The 20,555-nt window shown below is 38.8% G+C and overlaps 1 protein-coding gene across 1 annotated transcript; it reads left to right on the forward strand.

The window, feature by feature from the left end:
• Positions 1-4,500: 4,500 nt before the first annotated feature.
• Positions 4,501-6,002, forward strand: LOC111876719 (red chlorophyll catabolite reductase, chloroplastic). Its single transcript, XM_023873295.3, has 2 exons — positions 4,501-4,938; positions 5,334-6,002. Exons 1-2 carry the CDS (start codon positions 4,588-4,590, stop codon positions 5,922-5,924), a joined length of 942 nt encoding a protein of 313 aa, XP_023729063.1. The 5' UTR covers positions 4,501-4,587; the 3' UTR covers positions 5,925-6,002.
• Positions 6,003-20,555: the final 14,553 nt, after the last annotated feature.

Raw genomic sequence — 20,555 nt, forward strand, 5'->3', positions numbered from 1 at the left:
TGAAAAAAATATTTATGCCTAGTTTTTAATTGATTTATTTGAAAAGATAAAATAAATTTTTTGAAAGGTTACAGATAAAATCAAAGTATATTTCCATCCATTTTATGTGTTAAATTCTTTTATCCTTAATTAAAATGTTTAGGTATTACTTTGCTATCAAATTTTGTTGGTTTTTATCAAATATATACGTTAATTCGTATCATTTTATCTTCATGTTTTTTGTACAATAATACATAAAATTGATCTACATTTGTTAATTATCTATAATAAAGTCATATAATTATTTAAAAACTCTTTTATGTTTTTTTTTAAAAAAATCAATTGAATTATATTTTAATTTAGTCTAGGAGTCTGCAGATGTTAAAAAACAAACAATATTCTTCTTTCTTCTTTCTGATTGCAAACATTTGGTTCACCTCTTCTACTGCAGAAGTGATCTGCGGTTTTCATACATTGTGCCTCTCAGAAAACAACCACCTAAGTAATCAATAAACTTCGTTTTTATTATTATTATATTTATAATAGGCATAATTGTTACTCAAACACTCTTAACAATTTTATTTTATTTTTATTATTTTTATTATTTTTATTATTTTTTTGCATTTTATCTTATTTTGTATTGTTACGTGGATTTGATAGGCATATAATACCATTTCCTTAAACCAAAATTAAAGTGGTTTAAAGGAATCGACATCAAAGTAAATGCAAAAACTCTCGCGAGTGGTTTATGCTAATTATGCATGTCCATGAGGCCTTCGTGACCTATCCACTAAGCATGTGTGAAAACTTCATATTATTGACATTGACGTTCCAATAAATGTCTATGCACAAATGTGTAATTGTATTTTCGTGTGTACAATTGTCTATAATATCTCTCTTGATTCGGCCATCCATGGATATTACCCGACACATTCACCATCAAGCCGAATGTGCACTTCATGACTGAAATTAGGGAGATGTTGTCTCCTACTCCAATTGGAATGTTGCTATTAAGAAATTTATGTTTTGGGTCGTGAATGGAGCTTAGTAATACGAATGGGGACCTTTTATTCATCCATATAATACTGGTTGATTCGGTTGTTGTTAGTTGTTAAAACAACCTGACAACATAATGAAATCACAAATTGATTTAAACATGCGGGGTTAAGTTGTCCGATAAAATCCAATGTTGCTAATTGCGAGCTTTGTAGTCTATTGTTGATAATTGAAAAAAGTGGTCTTTAGAGCATAGATATTCTCCAAATATTTGATTTTGATTATCTTATAAAAAGTAACTTATTCAAAAAAACAATTCCAGACACACTTCGATGATAAGACATATGATGAAAATAATTTGGTAACAGTAAGAAACACCAAAAAAACAAAAACAAAGATTCGTCTAGATTTGTAAATCAAGGATTTGTTCAAATGCATTTGTCTATTATATATTGTTATATTCATCGTGTTTTTTTATCTGATTAAAAGTGGATGTCATAAAAATCCAACTATATTTTATTAAAAAAAAAAATTATACGCAACAAGCCAACTATATGGGACGACCTTGGAGCCACGTCGTTCAGTAAAGTAATTGATTTGAACATTCACCTTATTTCCAAAAGCAACCACCTAGTTGACCAATTTAACTTACAAATATGAGAAATCATAGAAATAAAAATTTCTTATATATAATATGTGTGTTTAACAATAAGTAATTTTTTATATTATAAAAAACTATATTTTGCAATGAACATTACTGTAAAATATATTTTTATAATTTTTTTTTTTAATTCAAGCATTTATAATGAGGCATGAAATAAACTTTAAAAAAAATCTTCGACGTATATCTTCTCTTGGTGTGTTATTAGGCTTGAGGGAGTGAGTGTAGATGGTGCACTTCCTTGCCACATCAGCTTGGAACACCGCCCCCTCCCTGCGGTTTTGGTGCGGTAGAGACCGTACTGTGGCACTCCAAAGAATCTTCCTATTATCATTCCAATTGACTGTTGATTGGTCAAAAAAAAAATTTTTAAAATGTTTTTTTTTTTTTTTTTTAACTTTTTTAAATTGAGTGTGACATCACTCCTTGGGTGTGTTATGAAACCACACTTTTGTGGTAATTGTTGACGTGTCATCTACTTGACAGTAAAGGAAGTGCAACTTTTGTGGCACCACTCTTTCTAGCCTTAGATTTTAAAGTAGACATTGTGAAATTGTATTTTGTTGCCGGAAGATATAGTGTTGTATATAATATCGCATTTCTTCAACCTTTAAACCACATTGTAATCCCCCTTTCCAATAAGTTTTTAACACATTTTCCTTAATCAAATGCATTTATCTATTAAGGGTGGTTTTTCTCATAGTGGAGGGTCGTTTGAGAGAATCAATGACATTATGAAGTACATGACGTAATTATTTGTGCTTATCGAATATATTTGCATCGGTATATTTGATTTGGTGACTAGAAAGCTATGTTAACAGCTAATAAGACACAAATATTTTTCGAACCTCCTTAAATTAAATATGTTTTCCAGCTAATTCACGACAATGATGCAATCCATCTGATAGATGTTTGCATTGTAGTGCCAAATATGGTAACATCGTTCGTTGTCGATGGTGTTATTAGAGTTGAATATGATTTCCACATAAATCGACCGATATAGGGGGAATTGATCGACTTGTGGTTATCAATGCTATGGAAAACAATAAGGATCCAAAAGCAATTAAATACAAAATTTCTTCCCTAAAATGGTTACTTCATGTGTTCTATATCAAAACACTATAAACACGTAGTTATGATTGCTTTCTGACCATAACAAATCAAGTAGCTAATTTCTTCCTTCATATTGTTATCTCGATTATTGTGTATGAAACGCAAAAACAGTTGGTTGTGAGTATGTTTCTCTTTAAAGCTTATTTATGTTGGTGATAAGGAGGTTGCAAGGTTGACGAATTCAGAAGTGATTATCGAGACATACTTCACTTCGTTGATGATGTGTATACGTACTCATGCAAATCCATTGGAATATTAAGTATGCATATTTGAATAACTTCTTTCTTGTGTATGCCTACTGATGTGCACAGATTATACCTATTAATTTTAAATTTATAACCGAACAAAACTTAACTAACTAATACACATAGACAGTGTACCTAGTCATATTGTAGTATAGAAAAGTAAGTCGGGTGTCGATCACATGAAACAATATTTAGCTAATAAAATAACTACTAAAATCTAAACTAAGAAAAACAATCTTAAAGTGAGGGTTTTTACTGATTTTGCAAGACTAGCACTTTAAATCAAACAAATATCAATTAAACACCTAAAAACACGAAAAGAAACTATTTGAATTCAAGATTAAATTTCGTTTAGTTCTAAATCCCCCGTTTTTATATGGTTGATTTCTAGTAGAATAATTATGTTGGTTACCAAGTTATAATGTAACTAGTTATTATGTTCAAATTCCTAGTTTTTATCAATTTATGAATTACCATGTAATGTTCAAACACAAATAGACACGGAATTGATATAAAGATAAATTTGGTTGTGCATGATAAATCTATGAGCTACCTATCTAGGATCAAGACAAGCAACTAATCACAAATTATGGATTAATTATGCTCTCTAACACAATCAAAGTTATCAACTTATATCACCTAACTCTAGAATTTGTTCAATCACTAGATTTAGTAATTCAATGTTGATAAACCACTAGCTACCAAATTTATGCAAATAGAGTGATCATCTACTAAACAAAAAGCGAAGTGATATAATGAGTTTTGGTAGCACTGTGCGGTCTTAATCAAGTGACTGGATCGAAAGACAAGCCTGGTCTGATGATTGAGATGAAATTGTCTTCATAAGTCAGTATATCTTTAATATAAACAAACGATGGAGGGATTTGGAAAATGTTTGATGCACCTTATGGGCATCGTGCCCAACATCAAAATTCGAAGGAGCCCATGTATGTGTTTTATTTCAGCCCAATTTAAAAGCCATTTGGCAGCCCAAATCCATCTTAAAGCTGCCATTTTGTGAACTGTTTTTGTGATTAAAATATGCCAAACAACACCACCTTGGAGCATGAAGGCACACGATGATGAGAAAAAAGAACATAAAAGAACAGCTTTTTATGTAGATGGGCAAAAGAACCGATTTGAGATCCGAAACTGATCCGATAGTTTTGATAGTATATTAGTATACCCGTTGGGAACTGGTTTGAATTCGGTTTTCCCAGGAAGAAAAGAAACGAGTCATTTTTTGAAGGGTCCAACCTTAGGGAACTATCCACCCGTTTATTCTAGCCTTTTTTTCTTCTTAAGACTATTTTGCCCCTCAAAAAGTTAATTGGAGTGCCAAGAAAGGAGTTTGTATTGTTGATGTTGGTGCGGATTATTTTGCCCCAAGACTATCTTTCTCATTTTTTTTGACTCTGTATCTCTATCTCTCACAAAAAAAAAATAAAGGAATAATGTTTTTTTTTATGTAAATAACTAGAGTTTAAAAATGGTTTCAAAGGCAAAAACTACATCTGTGAGCTAACACGTGTCTGATAGTAGTTGTCACTTTCTTATCCGCTTCTATACAGTCCACTACTGATCGGGAAAAAGATGGCGACTATGGCAGCCATTGTCGCTCCCTTCTCCTTTTCCTCATTGTTATACTCGTCTCCTTCCTCACAAACTTCTTGCTCTTTCATACAAAGACCTCGATTCTCTTTCTCCTGCCGCGCCTCATTATCGTCGCCACCGCAACACGGTGGCCCAACTGGTTTTATGGACTTCCCGTACGTCTCCGCCCCACACAAAGCTCTTATGGTAGATCTAGTATCCACCGTCGAAAGTCGGCTCGGTTCTTTACTTAATCCTTGCAGCCTCCCGCCTGATGTACAGTCTTATCAGAATGAAACCGGAACAGCTCATGCTGCTCTCCATCTCAGATCAGGCGTCCAATCCTCTCAGGTACTTTGTTCACTTCTACACTACGTTTCTGATTTTACTTAACTTAATAATAGTGATGGTAATCAATGATCGATGCGATGCTTGAATCAACTTAGGGTTCTGATTCTCAATTCCAATTTTGAATCTGTTGGAATAAGTTTGAAGTATAAGAAAACAGAGAAGACGTTGTTGTTGCTGATCAACCAGGAACAAGTGAGTTAGATGCTTATTGACTCGATCAAACTAGACCAACACTTCAAATTCCCAAACTTCTAACAGAATCAACTTTGGGTTGTAATTCTCAGCTCCAATTTTCATCAATTTATGATCGATGCTTGAATCCATTTAGGGTTATGCAATAACATCTACGGAAATTCGTTTCTGATTGATGGATTAAATTTTGTCATGTGTTCCAGATTGATTTCATATTGGGAAGTTGGCTTCACTGCGAGTTACCATCAGGAGGAGCTTTGAACATCACAAGCCTGTCAGCCTATCTAAACTCATCAACCGATGCACCCAACCTGTTAGTAGAGCTAATACAAAGCACTCCGACATCAATAGTTCTAATTCTCGATCTCCCTCACAGAAAGGAACTCGTATTAAACCCTGAGTATCTCAAAACATTCTATGAAGACACTCAATTGGATCAACACAGACAACACCTCCAGAAGCTCTCAGAGGTCACACCTTACTTCTCTTCATCTCTTTACATCCGTTCAGTTGTCTCTCCCACTGCAATCCTGGTGCGTATAGAAACAGAACAGCTGGAGGAAATGATTGAAACTCATGTCACTCCGATTGCAAAACAAGTGTTGAAAACTTGGTTAGATGTTTGTGCTTTTGGGGAGAGGGTAGTGGGTGAAAGTGATAGGGTTTATTTGAAAAAGAGAGATGAAATGAGCAAAAAAAAGACCATTGAAATCGATCTGGGTTCAAGTTTGCCAAGGTTGTTTGGCGAAGAAACTGCAAAACGTGTACTCGAAGCTCTCAGGGAGGTTTTCTAATTCTGTTAGGAATTGTTAGTATCGGTTTGAGAAGGATTTATTTATTACTTTATAAAAATAAAAATGTCTCATAGTCTATATTTTGGGCAATTTACTTCACTTTTTTAACAGAAAATATATTTTAAAAAACTGACAATTGTTTACGGAAAATGATAATAAACCGGCAATCGTTTAAACTGGTGGTATGCCCGCCCCCGATGAATTTTATAAAAATGGATCATTTTAGTTTCAAACATATTAAGAATATTTAGATAAGTAAAAAAAAAAAAAGTCTTTCTTACTTAAAACTACATGAGTAAATTACACGAATGGTCCCTATTGTTTAGGGTAATTTGCACCTTTAGTCCCTAACTTATTTTTTAACTCGGAAGGTCCATACTGTTTGTTTTTGTTAAACGCTTGGTCCCTGTTTTACCTAAAAAAAACTATTTTGCCCTTGATTTTTTAAAATATTTAAATAAACACACACCAACCCCCCTCACCTTACCTTACATATTCCACAATTTTTTTCTATTTAAATAATTGTTTTTTAGGTAAGACAGACACCAACCGCATAACAAAAACAAATAGTATAGACCAAGCGCATAACAAAAACAAACAGTAGAGACTTTCCGAGTTTAAAAAATAAATTAGGGACCAAGCAAGCAAATTACCCCAAACCATAGGGACCATTCGTATAATTTACTCAAAATACATACATTGTCCATGAAAATCATTAAATTGACTTTTCCTTGTACCTGGTTGATGTAAAAATATATACAACTCATAATAAACAAATCATCATCAAACGACTTTATAGACTCCATCTTTTTTGCATAAATTGCAAAGAATAACATCTTACTTTACCCAATATTTTAATGTAGGAGATGAACTTCTTTATTACATGCATGAAAATTGTAAGTAGATTGTCATTATAGGTAAATAATTGTTATTATTTTTCTAGTATAAGTAAAAGAATAGCAACAAATATAACTTTGACACGTGGGAGGGATTTGCAAAACTTTGCCACAATACATAAAACACGAGAAATCCTACAAATACATCTTTAAACCACATCAAACCTTCTTAGTTATTAACATCTTATATACTTCTTCAATACAAATACCTTTCAACATTTTGATTGAAAAACATAAATACTCTTGATCAACTTCTATATAATATATAAAAAGAATAAACAAAACACGTAAATCAACATTATATATAAGATAATTAGGTTATAACATTGATTGTGAAATAGAAACAACTAAATTTAAATGCAATGTGCAAAGTTCATTGTGATTTACTTAAAAAAAATTCAACATTTTATTAAATAAATATAATCACCGATTAGATATAATTTTTTACTAAATAATTAAAATCCAAAAACCTTTGTAATATACAATATTTATAAAATTTAGGGAATAAAGTTCGGCATAGAAATATTTTCCAATATATAATGGTAAATTTAAATTCTATACTATTTATAAATAAAATATTACTCTTTAGAGACATCAAAATATATTATTTGTGGCATTTATTATTTGTTTTATACATTCTTCTACATAAATTATATTGGAACAAAATTAACATTTTTCTCGTAGGCATAAAAAAGAAATGAACTTGCAATTCATAAATCTCACAAATAATTGTTTTTTTGCCATTTAATTCATTAACTCCTTAGAATAATTACCATTAAATATGTATTTATCACAACTTAGATTAAGCTCAAATAGGTACAAAGATAAACCACAATCTCAATATTATGGGGAAAAAGCTCCCTAAAGAATGTCGGTCTTTGACTTTCAAAAGTCAAAACGATTTTATTTTTAACTTGAATCATATGTATTTAGTTTTCTTTTAAATGTTATAAAATTTACGGTAAATATAAAATATGCAAAAGAAAATGAAAACTTCTTCAAGTAATTAATATTGACTTTATAAGTCAAAGACAACTTTTTTTAATGGGCAGTGTGTCTCTTAAATAAAAGAGAAATAGGGATCAGCCGGAAGCTGGAGCCTAACAATAGAGTTTTAAAATAGATATAAATAAACGAAAACAAAACCAAAATAAGCAAAAACCACAACACCAATAATGAGGGTAGAATCTTTGTTGCTTGTGAATTCTCAAAAAAAAAAAAAAAAACACGTTTATGAGGGAACAAAACATACACCTTTCAGTTGTGTCATTCCGCCAAAGCTCCTAGGGGCATATACGTCAAAAACTCCAATAAACAAACAACATCCGCCAACAAATCATCCAACCAAGCCCATTTTGATCTTCTTTCGTGTAACAATTCACCAATGCTCATAAGGTCAAAAGAATGTGCAAACCCTGAGAATGTATAAAGCGCCCATCAAATCTGTCATCAATGAAAGCAAACACCAAAAGTAAAGATGTAAGCATGCTTTAAAAGTCTACAAATTCACAAGAAAAGAACATTAAAAATTATGGTATGTTATAATCAAGTAATAGATTAATGAGTAGTCACCCATTCCATTTGTCAATATCTATAAGCAAAAACAGGACCATAAAGTAGATTATATGGAGTAAATTTTCTGGAAAATTAAATCAACATTGAGTTATTAAAAAAATTATACTTACCTCTTCATTATCAAGTCATTTTAGATGTTTCAAACTATCAAGGTGCATCGATGCACCGGATAGAAAAAAAAGTATAATAAAACAAAAAAAACAGAGGATGAAGTTGCCAATTAGTCTCAACTCTCACATCCAAAGTAAATAAGGTAAATCGCGATGGAAAATGCAAATATAAGGCTGGCCATATCAAGTAGTGATTATGACCTAGATTGTTTCAATAATTTATCTCGTTGTATCAATCAGTTCCCCTAATGTTGCAACAGTAAACAAAATATTTAAACTTTATCATACTCAGCTTTTATTTAGAGACAAAAACCTAATGTTTTTTATGTTTTTGTAACGACCCAAAAATCAAGGTTAAAAATTTCGTTTTTGATATAGCTAAAACATTGATACCATTTGTTTCAAACATTTCAAATCATCATTAAGTAAAACATTTATCAGAGTTCATCCCAAATCATTCATTGTGGAAATCATAGGTGTGTGCACTGCGATCAATCCAAGCTCTTCACTTCCAAATCGATAATACCTGAAACCAAAATTGTAAACCGTAAGCACAAAGCTTAGTGAGTCCCCCAAAGTATACCCCACACACAATCCACATAACACATATCGTATTAGTTATAAAAGTTATCTCTACCACAGAAGCCCTGCATAGAATCATATAAGGAAGTCATGTAAACCCTCCAAGGTCTTACACCTAGTGCCACGAGAACCCCCACGTGGTCTTATCTGCCTTGGGAACCCCCACAAGGTCTTCCTGCCAAACATTACATAATGCAACCTATACATATAAACATATGATCTAAACATACAAACATATAAGGATGCCTTGGAAACCCTCCAAGGTCTTACATTGGGTACCATGGGAACCCCCACGTGTTCTTAGCCCACGGCCATGGGAACCCCCACGTGGTCTTAGCCCACTGTCATGGGAACCCCCACATGGTCTTAGCCTGGAAAGCCATGGGAACCTCCACATGGTGTTATGTCCAACTGCCTCGGGAACCCCCCGGGGTCTTCCATGCAAGTACCACAAAGACAACTAGCATACCAAATACTACACAGTCAACTAGCATACTACATATATAATTGTTTGCCATGGGAACCCCCGCATGGTCTTTACATAACACATAGTGTATCAATAGCACATTCGCAACAATTATCACAACTGGATAAATTGGCCGACCTTGGTGCCCCGTAGAGAAAACTCCCCTTGTTGGTTAACAAATTCCCGAACTGTCAACACCAAACAATACCCAATTAATAATTGGGTTCCAACACATAACCACAACTCTATACTTGGGGTAAAAGACTACTTTACCCTAACTTAGCTTTATTCAATTCAAGGCCTAAAAGCCAAACCATGGACCAAAGCCAACCATATGGCCCAATTTTCCAAATTGGGCCCAAACCTCTATATAGGCTTATCTTAAGGCCCAACCACTTATTCCAGCCCAAATGATTGACATTTTGATGGTCCAATAGCTAATAGTCCTCAAGGCCCAATTATGGCCCACTTATGTCCCAATTTTCCAAATTAGGCCCAAGCCTCTCTAATGGGTCCTATCCTAAGTGCCAATGATTTCCTTAGTCCATAACATGTTCCCAATTGGCCCATTAAGGCCCACAACAGCTTAGTCCAATAAGTGGCCCAACAAGCATCCAAACCCAATTAGAGTTTTTCACATAAAATGAAGATTAGGGTTAAGTGTCCCTACTTAACCCCTCAGGGACTTAATACATTAAGTCCCACATGGTCTTAGGTTAATTTGCAATGATTAATAATTAACATTTTAAGTTTATTAAATAATCTCGATGCGGTCCCGATAAATCCCAAATTAGGGTTTCATGACATTAGGGTTTTCAAAACCCTAATTAGGGTTTCCAAACCATCGCCCAATAGGCCCAATAACTAGGTCCTTTGATCTATTAGGGTTCATTAGGCCCACTAGGGATTCATTGGGCCCATTAGGGTTTCAAGCATCCCAACCAAATCAAACACGACAAGAGAAAGCATACTGTCACCCGACGCAGCGGTCGGTGGTGGTTAGGGTTTCTTTTCATTATTTCACTTTCTAATACATTTTACAAGGTTTTAGCCCCAAAATAACACACACACACACACACACTAAAATAATCATACACACACATAACCACCTTGTGGTGACCGGCGGTGGCGAGTGGTGGCAGTGGGGTCTTTCAGCAGGTCTCCGACCAAACAAACATTCCAGCGGCATCATAACAACACCATAATCGAACATAAACACCACAATCACTTATAGCCAAGAACGAGTCTAGCCACCCCTCCTGGTGGCACTAAACGACGGCAAGGGTGTAAAATGACGGCGGCAGCGGCAACACACGACAGGTATGACCGTAAACGGAGGTTAAGGAGTGTTTACGGCCTGGAAACAGTGACAATCCATCACCTAGACACGACTACAGCGGTGCAATAAGCTCCAGCAGCAGCAACGACGTTCCCGACGTTCAACACCGAGAGGAACGACAGGGGAGCAGAGGGAAGATGGGGGCAGCAAGCGTATTCCGGTGACTATGGCAGTCGACGCACACCCAAAGGTTGATCGGACGAACGAGAAAGCGAATGGTGGCGGCTGAAGGGGTTCCACGACCCTCCTGTTGGCGGTCTCGGCTTCACCGACGGTAGTAAACACCGTGGTGGCATCTCGGTGGTCTTTTGGCTTCAACAGGCAAAGAAGTGATGACCGGTGATGGGGGTCTTGAGGATTACGGCCACAATCAGGGGAAACGAGGGTTGTGCAACTGAGGCTCCCTTAGGTTTAGGGTTCCATATGCTTATATACCCGGCACACAAACATATTGCCATAATGGCAGGTCTGGTGCCTCCCACCAAAAATCATTTCAAAATAAATCTACAAATTACCATTTAAACCCTGACCCTTAAATTCCCTTACAAAATAAGTTTGAATTTCACTAACCAGCCCCCATCTTCTAAAATATTTACAAAACTAATCCCAAATTTACCTTTTTAACCCTGCCTCCATAAATCCTTACATATGAAGTCCCAATAATACCAAACACTCCCTTGACTTCTAAAATCCTTTGCAAGACAAATCCTGAACTCACACTTTAACCCCCGAATAATCTGATTTATAACATCCGGCTCCCCAAACCAATAATCCCTTAAATAATATGAATTTATTGCGCCCATTCATTCATCAAACTTTATCTATTTATTTATTTAATAAACAGGATGTTACAACTCTCCCCCACTTAAATTAGATTTCGTCCTCAAAATCATCCCTTACCATCCCTTGCACGCCCGACAACTTGGACGACACAATCACAACCACAAGCATACCATAGCCTCTCTAAGGCAACCCAAACCGACCCCGCAGGGTTCTAAAACCCGAAGATGAACGAATTCCTTGCAGCATGGTCGCTTCTACTCCGTCTGAGATCTGTAGTTTCGAGATGGTCTGTCTCCCTGACAGACTACCCACATCAAATCATCATCGAACTGATTCTATAAGAACCAACCTAGCTAAAATACTTCCCACCCGTAATAGCATGAGACTCCCTAAAGAGTAAAATCAACGGTCAACTGCGGCTACCGAATAACAAGCAATTCCACATACGGACCCCAAATCACCGAAGTCGCTCCAACTCCTCTTGCTGCCACATAGTTGCTTTCCTGAAGAAAAACTAGGGTCTCCCTGGTCCCAACTTATACGCCAATTGTCCGAACCACCGGACACCTACCCGATCACTAAGCCAGAAACATATGTACAACAGTCCCACATGATCCCCGAAGGATTCCTCATCTGACAATAACTGCTCTACCTATACAGCCACTCATGGCTCCTCTATCCATTTGATCCATCCGATCATGATAGGCTGACAACCTGTCAACATTGAATCCAACGCAAAAGGTGAATGTTACCAGAATATATGTAGTCTTACATCATACCCGGTCTCCTTCAACCTACCGACTCTTGATTCCAATTTTGTTGCGACCTACTTACGACCTTACGAACTGGCCCACACTGGCCTGAGTCATCTGACCAAATCCGTGAATGCTATGGCTACACCCGTTGACCTACAACACTTTCCACAGTATCTGACCGCCTGTGAATGCTACGGAACCCCCGCAGTCTTACAACACTTCCCGCACCATCTGACTGCTAGTGAATGCTACAAAACCCCCGTAGTCTTACAACACTTCCCTCACCATCTGGCTGCTAGTGAATGCTACGGAACCCCTATAGTCTTACAACACTTCCCGCTCCATCTGGTTGCTAGTGAATGCTACAGAACCCCCGTAGTCTTACAACACTTCCCACACTATCTGGTTGCTGGTGAATGCTACAGAACCCCCGTAATCTTACAACACTTTCGCCCTAACACCAACACACCCAAACTAAACTCAATCCGTAACCAGAACCCCAACTTGATTCCCCAAATTTTGTTATCAAGCATCAATGAGGTGAGATTCATATGCCGGGGAGTTGTCCCCTGTCCTGAATACCTGCGTGGTTCTCCCCCACTTAGATTCGGCTAAGTCTTCGCAATACATGAGATTTTAAGGATTCCCAATCCTTCTTACTCTTTAATAACCAATTGATGACAATCTGTTTCTTTTCCGTGCGAGTGCTCTATTACAGGCCCAAATCCCTAAGGACCACACACTCCTAAAGATCAGACAAACACTTCCCAAATCCCAACGAGACTAATAATCTCAGACGCCTTGAAATGATGCCCCACCTATATCTTGAGGTTCGAATAACCGATGTCCGGGCCAAGGCCTCAACAATAAACCACTTCTCCCAGCGCTTCTAAAAGACGACTCGAGCATATTCGTCGAGTCACCAATCCTGTCCGTAGGCCTTCTACATCACGTCCCTGAACCGATCTCGACCCTAGACGCAGATAACATTGAACGCTCCAAACCAACAAAGAGGGAAACAACTTTTCACTAACCACCCCGTAACTCATGGTATGCAAAAGGCATATGACCAATGTTTGAATATATAGTCTAAACACAAACATGGCAACACATCTAGAGATACACTTACTATAACCCCCGAAACGAAAACTCCCTCGTGTAGTTTCCCGCAAGTACCGCACTAAACCCGGCCCTGCTGGCCTCTTAAAACTGACTCGAACTCTTGGGTCCCTTTCCAGGACCCTCCAATGTAGGCACCTAATCTGGTCCCCTCTTCCCAATGTGCTCCCAATCAATCCCTACTCTCGAGCTCTAGAAATCATATCATTCAGGGTCTCGCACCCTGACATACTCATCGGCTCAATCGTCAACGACTGAACTGCAGTAGCTGAAGCAATCTCTGCTCTACATTGAGCTACAACTATCCCCAAGACATAGTCTCCAATACCGAAAGTGCTATAGATCGCATAATCAATCATTGTCACTTGATACAAGAGATCTAAGGCGAACTCAAAATCCTGACAGTCCTTCTGTTATCTTGTTCACCACCGGAGCCGAGACCAAACCCTGGTCCTTCCCTTTGCGTGCTCATCCGCATTCTGCATAACAGCTATCTCCACTATCAGAACATAACCAAGAATTTCCCTTTGCCATCAGCTTCTTATATTCTCTAAGACTCTCACTGATTCGAGTATGGATCCTATGCTTTCAGTAGTACATGCCCATACTACCTTCCACACATATCCATACTTTCCTCAACAAGCCTCCCGAATCCTCTAAGTCACCTATCCCATTGATTGCATCAAATATCCGCCAAACAACAACACAATATCCACTAAAGCATTTACTAGGCTCCCAACCTCACTGAACCGCCCCACCAAATCACTGGAGCATATCCTAGGCTTTCCTAGGTTCCCAACCTCGCCGTGCCATCAGTTGCCGAGGAACTCCTCATGATGTCAACCATCCACCTCCTGGATATCGTCATATCCACTTAGTGGCTGACTCCCATCACTCAAGAGTTCCACAAATCACAAAGCAAGCAGCATTCGTGCAATAGCACTCTGATCCAAAGAACTGCCATAAAACATTCCACTCGCGTTATCCACATCCATCCATCCTCACTGTCGGCTGCCTCATGCATGCAAATTATACACAGAACATGATCTAATAGACTATCGAATAATCGACCCTACCCTAGGACCAGAACCAGACAAGGAACAGGAAATAAGGCCAAATCAATTATTCTAAGGCTATAAGATCCTAACCGTATACAATTTCAAAAAGCATACATGTAGCAATTACTAATACTAAAAGATAAAGTTACATTTGATATACTTAAAAGATTAATTAAAATACAAATATTATAACTCTTATAATTTAATTGTTGACTGATATTGCCATAATTATAGATATTTTTAGGCAATATTAATTTACATTTTTATTAATAATTTGGTTATTTGCATAGAATAATGGTACTTATAAAGATAAATTGTTATTTGCAGCCAAATTAATGTATTTTTCGAAGAAAGGGACCAAAATTGACAAAACATGGAACTTTGGAGACTTGGAAGTAGAAGAAACCCACGAATTTAGCTCTATTCACGATGTGAACCACAAGTTCACGATGCGGATTTGAATCTTCCAGAAGATGAATACGGGCGAAGTAAGAATCTGTGTCCGATAAGGATATCTCTAAATTCACGACGTGAAGCATCCTTTCACAATGTGAATCACGACTTTCAGGAAAAGTATATAAACCCAAGATCATTACGATTTTAAGGACTTTTGGCTGCCTCTGAGGGTTCCAAAAGACGAATTGCAGAAGAAAAGAAGTTCTGGAATAGGGTATCAACACAAAAGAAGAAGAGAAGTTCATAAGTAGACTTATAGTTTGGTACATTTAGTATGCTTTTTAATATGACTTTTGTTTGTTTAATTGCTAGTATGTCCAGCTAAATCTAGCTGCTTTTGTTAGCTAGATGAAGCTGAAACTCATGGTTTCAATGCATTAGATTTGACTTTACTTGTTGTTAATATGCTTGTGTTGATTGATTTTACCTAGCATGTTTAATTAAATACTTGATTACTTGAATTCTTGTTCTGTGTAGTTAGTGAATACAAATCTGCATGAATTTGAATACCTAATAATTCAGTGAACACGTTTACAAATATATTTAAACACGTTTACAAATTTAATGGAGAAAATCTTCACAACGGTTAATATTTGCCCCGATTGCCACATTTTTATGCTTCATTAGTCATTAGTCATAGTCAGCTCAAAGCAAAAGTCGATTAGGTAGCATCATACTTTTATTAATTTACATTGTACTTTAAAGAATCAACCCAAGAATAGAAATGTCATCAACCTCAAGTTACATGTTGTCAAGTAGTAGATCCAGACATCAAGATGCCACCAATAGTTGAATTTCTATCAGATTGAGAGAACACAAGACAGGGGAGAGTATAAGTAGATAAAAAGGAAATGTAACACCGAAATTTTCAAAACAAAATTTTCATTTAAAATCGCTTATCTCTTTATCACTTTTCACAAAAATCCCTTTTTTTGTTTAAGTTACAATACATGACTATTTTGTTCATTCAATTTATAAACCAGGATCCTCAAAACAACGCTTCCTCTGGTGTGTACAATCGAGCCGGTGCCGTCCCGTGATCCTGAGAAAACCTAAAACACATAACACAAACACTGTAAGCACGGAGCTTAGTGAGTTCCCCAAAATACCACTCTATTAGCCACTCGGGGCTATAATCTCTGTCGACCCACTGGTCTGTGTGTTTCAGTGGGACCCTCCAGTCCCAACTCTCTGTGGGCCCTCTGGCCCTGACTCTATGGACCCAAAGGCCCTAACTCTGATAACTCTGAATCATGCATATCACATATCACAATAAATCTCAACACATAAATAGCATACAAATTCATTGGCACGTAATTCTAAAAATACCGCATATAGCACATATTAGCCACTCGAGGCTATAACTCTGTGGGCCCTTGGGCCCTAACTCTACGGACCCTTTGGTCCTAGCTCTATGGGCCTTCCAGTCAAAACTCTGATATACACACAACATAAATCACATAGAAATAATGCAGTGCCACACATCACATAGATAGCATATAATATCCCTATCACATAACTCTATTACCACTCTAGGTAAAGTATAGTGAGAAGACTCACCTCCGGTAGCTCGGTAAATCTCTGACTCGGTAAAACTCTGGTCTAGCCTCCGCCTAATCACATGAAATAAGTACCTTATTTAATATAACTCTCAAAGGCTAGACTATGTCCTCTTATGATACTCTCAGAAGGGTAAAAGACCATTTTACCCCTCTCATAACTCAAAAAGCCCCACTATAGACCATACCCTAAAAGTCAACCAAAAGTCAACTTCCGGGTTACGCTGTGCGTACCAGATGTGTACGCTGAGCATACCCGGCTGCCTCTCAGAATCAGGGAATGCCACCCAGTACGCGGCGCGTACTAGGAATTACGCCCGACGTACTCCCCTGCTTCAGCCCTTTTGCTCTTGAAGTCTTAAACAGTTAAGAACTACGTCCATATTTTAGATCTGACCCCTCCTAAGCCCCTTAATCCATAAAGTTGATGACTTTAAGCCTTTGCATGGCTGAACAAGTCACTAGCTCCCAAAATGATCCAACCTTCAACTCTAGAAGGCTTAAAACACATGCATGACTCCAAGGTAACATCCAAGATGGAAACTTTATGGCTCTACATCACTAATAACACTGAAAAGGGATAGATCTCGGACCATGGAGCACTTTACACCCATAAAGTCTCCACCTTTGGGGTTTTTAGCCCTAAAAAGGACACATACAATAGCAACCAAAAAAAGAGGAAAGTTTTGAACTTTATACCTCCAAGAGTAGCTCTTTCCTCTGTAAATCTCAGATCCAAAATGGCACCCCAAGCATTAGCCTCCAAGATCTCCTTTCATCCTTCTTCACCAAGCCACAAAAGCACCAACAAGCTCAAATCAACACTCTCTCACTCTAAGAACGATGGGGCTCTCTTTTAGGGTTTCACTCACTGTTATGGAGGCTAAGGAATGAGCCATAACACCCATTAAATAGTGCATAAGGAGGATTTGGGTTTTTGTATCTGGGCCGGGTACGCCCGGCGTAACTCTAGGTATGCGCAGCGTACCTTGGCGACTCCGCGTCCAAATTAAGCACGTGAGTACTCGCAGCGTACCCCTCTGGTACGCCCATCGTACTCACTTGCTACACATCTTCCACTCAAGGACTAAATATGACAATTCGATAAAGAACAAGGATGAAAGAAATGCACCTGAATCTCGGGATGTTACAATTCTCCCCCGCTAGAACTAGACTTCGCCCTCGAAGTCTCATTCCTCGAACAACTCTGGATGCTGCCCTCGCATCTCCGACTCTGACTCCCGAGTCATCTCGGACCCCTTCCGATGTTGCCACTGAACCAAAACCAAAGGTACCTCCTTGTTCCTCAAAACCATGATCTTCCGATCTCTGATTGCCACCGGTTTCTCAGCATAATTCAGGCTCGCATCCACTTGAATATCCTCCAATGGTACCACTACCGACTCATCGGCTATACACTTCCGCAATTGCGACACGTGGAAAGTGTCATGGATCTGACCTAACTCTACAGGTAGCTCCAACCGGTAGGCTACCCTGCCTACCCTCGCAACCACCCGAAAAGGACCGATATAACGGGGCCCCAACTTGCCCCTCTTTTTGAATCGGATCACTCCTTTCTAAGGAGAGACCTTCAGGAGCACAAGGTTGCCGACCTGGAACTCGAGCTCGGACCGGTGCCTGTCCGCATAACTCTTCCGTCGACTCTGAGCGGTCAATAACCTCTGCCCGACCTGCTGAATCTGTGCAATCATCTGTAGCACAATCTCCGTACTACCCATAACACGCTGCCCGACCTCTCCCCAGCAAATGGGGGTCCGACACCTCCTCCCATACAACAGCTCAAAGGGTGGCATACCAATGCTCGAATGATGGCTGTTGATATGGGAAAACTCAATCCAAGGGTAAATACGTGCCACGACTCCCTCCGAAATCTAATACACATGCCCGAAGCATGTCTTCGAGCGTCTAAGTCGTTTGCTCGCTCTGAAGTGTCCTCAGACATCACCATGATAAGCTCTAGTTCATTTCTCATATCCTTCTTCGAGACTGAGCACCAGATCAGCTTTTGACTCCACAGCTGAGCCTCCAAAGGTCACCCATATCATGATCCAAATATCTCACTAACTTCCTCCCCGTGACCACTATCCCGGCCCAGTGACACGCAAGTCACGAAATTCTCTTTTCCTTATGCAAAAAAAATACAATCCAACCGAGTATCGACTCAACTCTGATCTCTGGTGTCTGCTGCGCATATCCCTTGCGCATCTAGCCGAATCTCCCGACAGAGACGGAGACCCCGGTCTCGCCCCCGGTTCAACAACCAGGCTCCAAAAACTCAATACTAGGGCTACTCAAGCCCAAAATTCTTCCACATCATACACCGATCGGAGAACACTCCATCATCACATTATCTTGCCATCTAGTGAGTACTACGGCTCCCCGCAGTATCACAACACTCTCTGACTAGTGAGTACTACGGCTCCCCACAGTATCACAACACTCTCTAACTAGCGAGTACTACGACTCCCCGCAGTATCACAACACTCTCTGACTAGTGAGTACTACGGCTCCCCGCAGTATCACAACACTCTCTGACTAGTGAGTACTACGGCTCCCCGCAGTATCACAACACCCTCTGACTAGTGAGTACTACGGCTCCCCGCAGTATCACAACACCCTCTGACTAGTGAGTACTACGGCTCCCCGCAGTATCACAACACCCTCTGACTAGTGAGTACTACGGCTCCCCGCAGTATCACAACACCCTCTGACTAGTGAGTACTACGGCTCCCTGAAGTATCACAACACCCTCTGACTAGTGAGTACTACGGCTCCCTGAAGTATCACAACACCCTCTGACTAGTAAGTACTACGGCTCCCCGCAGTATCACAACACTCTCTGACTAGTGAGTACTACGGCTCCCCACAGTATCACAACACTCTCTGACTAGTGAGTACTACGGCTCCCCGCAGTACCACAACACCCTCTGACTAGTGAGTACCACGGCTCCCCGCAGTATCACAACACCCTATGACTAGTGAGTACTATGGCTCCCTGCAGTATCACAACACTCTCTACCTCCACTAACTCATGCTCCGCAGACTATCATAGGTACCCATACTCGACCCGAATATGCATCACAGACTCTGGTGGCAATCGACATAACAAAATGCCTACCTTTGCGGAGATTCACTCTCTTAAATAATCCCTCTGGATGCCAATACTCGAAGGGCTCCCACTAGAATCATGGATACATGATGCACCACTAGTCGTCTCAAACTCAAGATTCTAAATAACTCCGAAATCGAGACATTATACCCTGGTACCACGGAACACCATTACAGAACATCACAATGTCCTGCCTCAACCAATGATCTCCTATCCCCAGCACCATACAGATACAACAATACATTTCCTCTATTCTCCATAAATAATTCTCCATTTTACTCAATGCGCAACTTCAGTGTATCCAAACACTCAATCGGAATACAAAGAAAGCGCTAATGCTTCAGAACACGCTGATAATCCTTCGAAACCCTTTCCCCCTCCTTGATCACCAATTACCCTGATCCCATGAATTCGAGCCGCAAGTCTCTGTGTCCAACCCCTAACCGCTATTGCACAAATCTTTGGTTCCCTCAAAAACCCAGTTCTCCCCCACTCAGGGTTCGAACCATCACCAATTGACGCATCAACACTCTACCCCACAGACGGTTTCCTCCAGAAACATCGCACTTATGCTTGGAAGGTGTCATTCAACGCCCAATGATCTCCCCACGTAGAGATCAAGAAACCTCAAATACCCTAATCTTCGAAGAAATTCTCATGAACTTCTCATCATGACCGCTTCTATCCATCCGAAGTCTCATACCCTCCCAATACTGAACATCCCAACTGTCCAGTACTATCACTGACTCTTAGACTGAGACAATAAATCATCATACTCCTCATCTTCGACCTCTCAACCCCCG

The sequence above is a fragment of the Lactuca sativa genome, chromosome 2, assembly GCF_002870075.4.
Source record: "Lactuca sativa cultivar Salinas chromosome 2, Lsat_Salinas_v11, whole genome shotgun sequence".
NCBI classification, from domain to species: domain Eukaryota; kingdom Viridiplantae; phylum Streptophyta; class Magnoliopsida; order Asterales; family Asteraceae; genus Lactuca; species Lactuca sativa.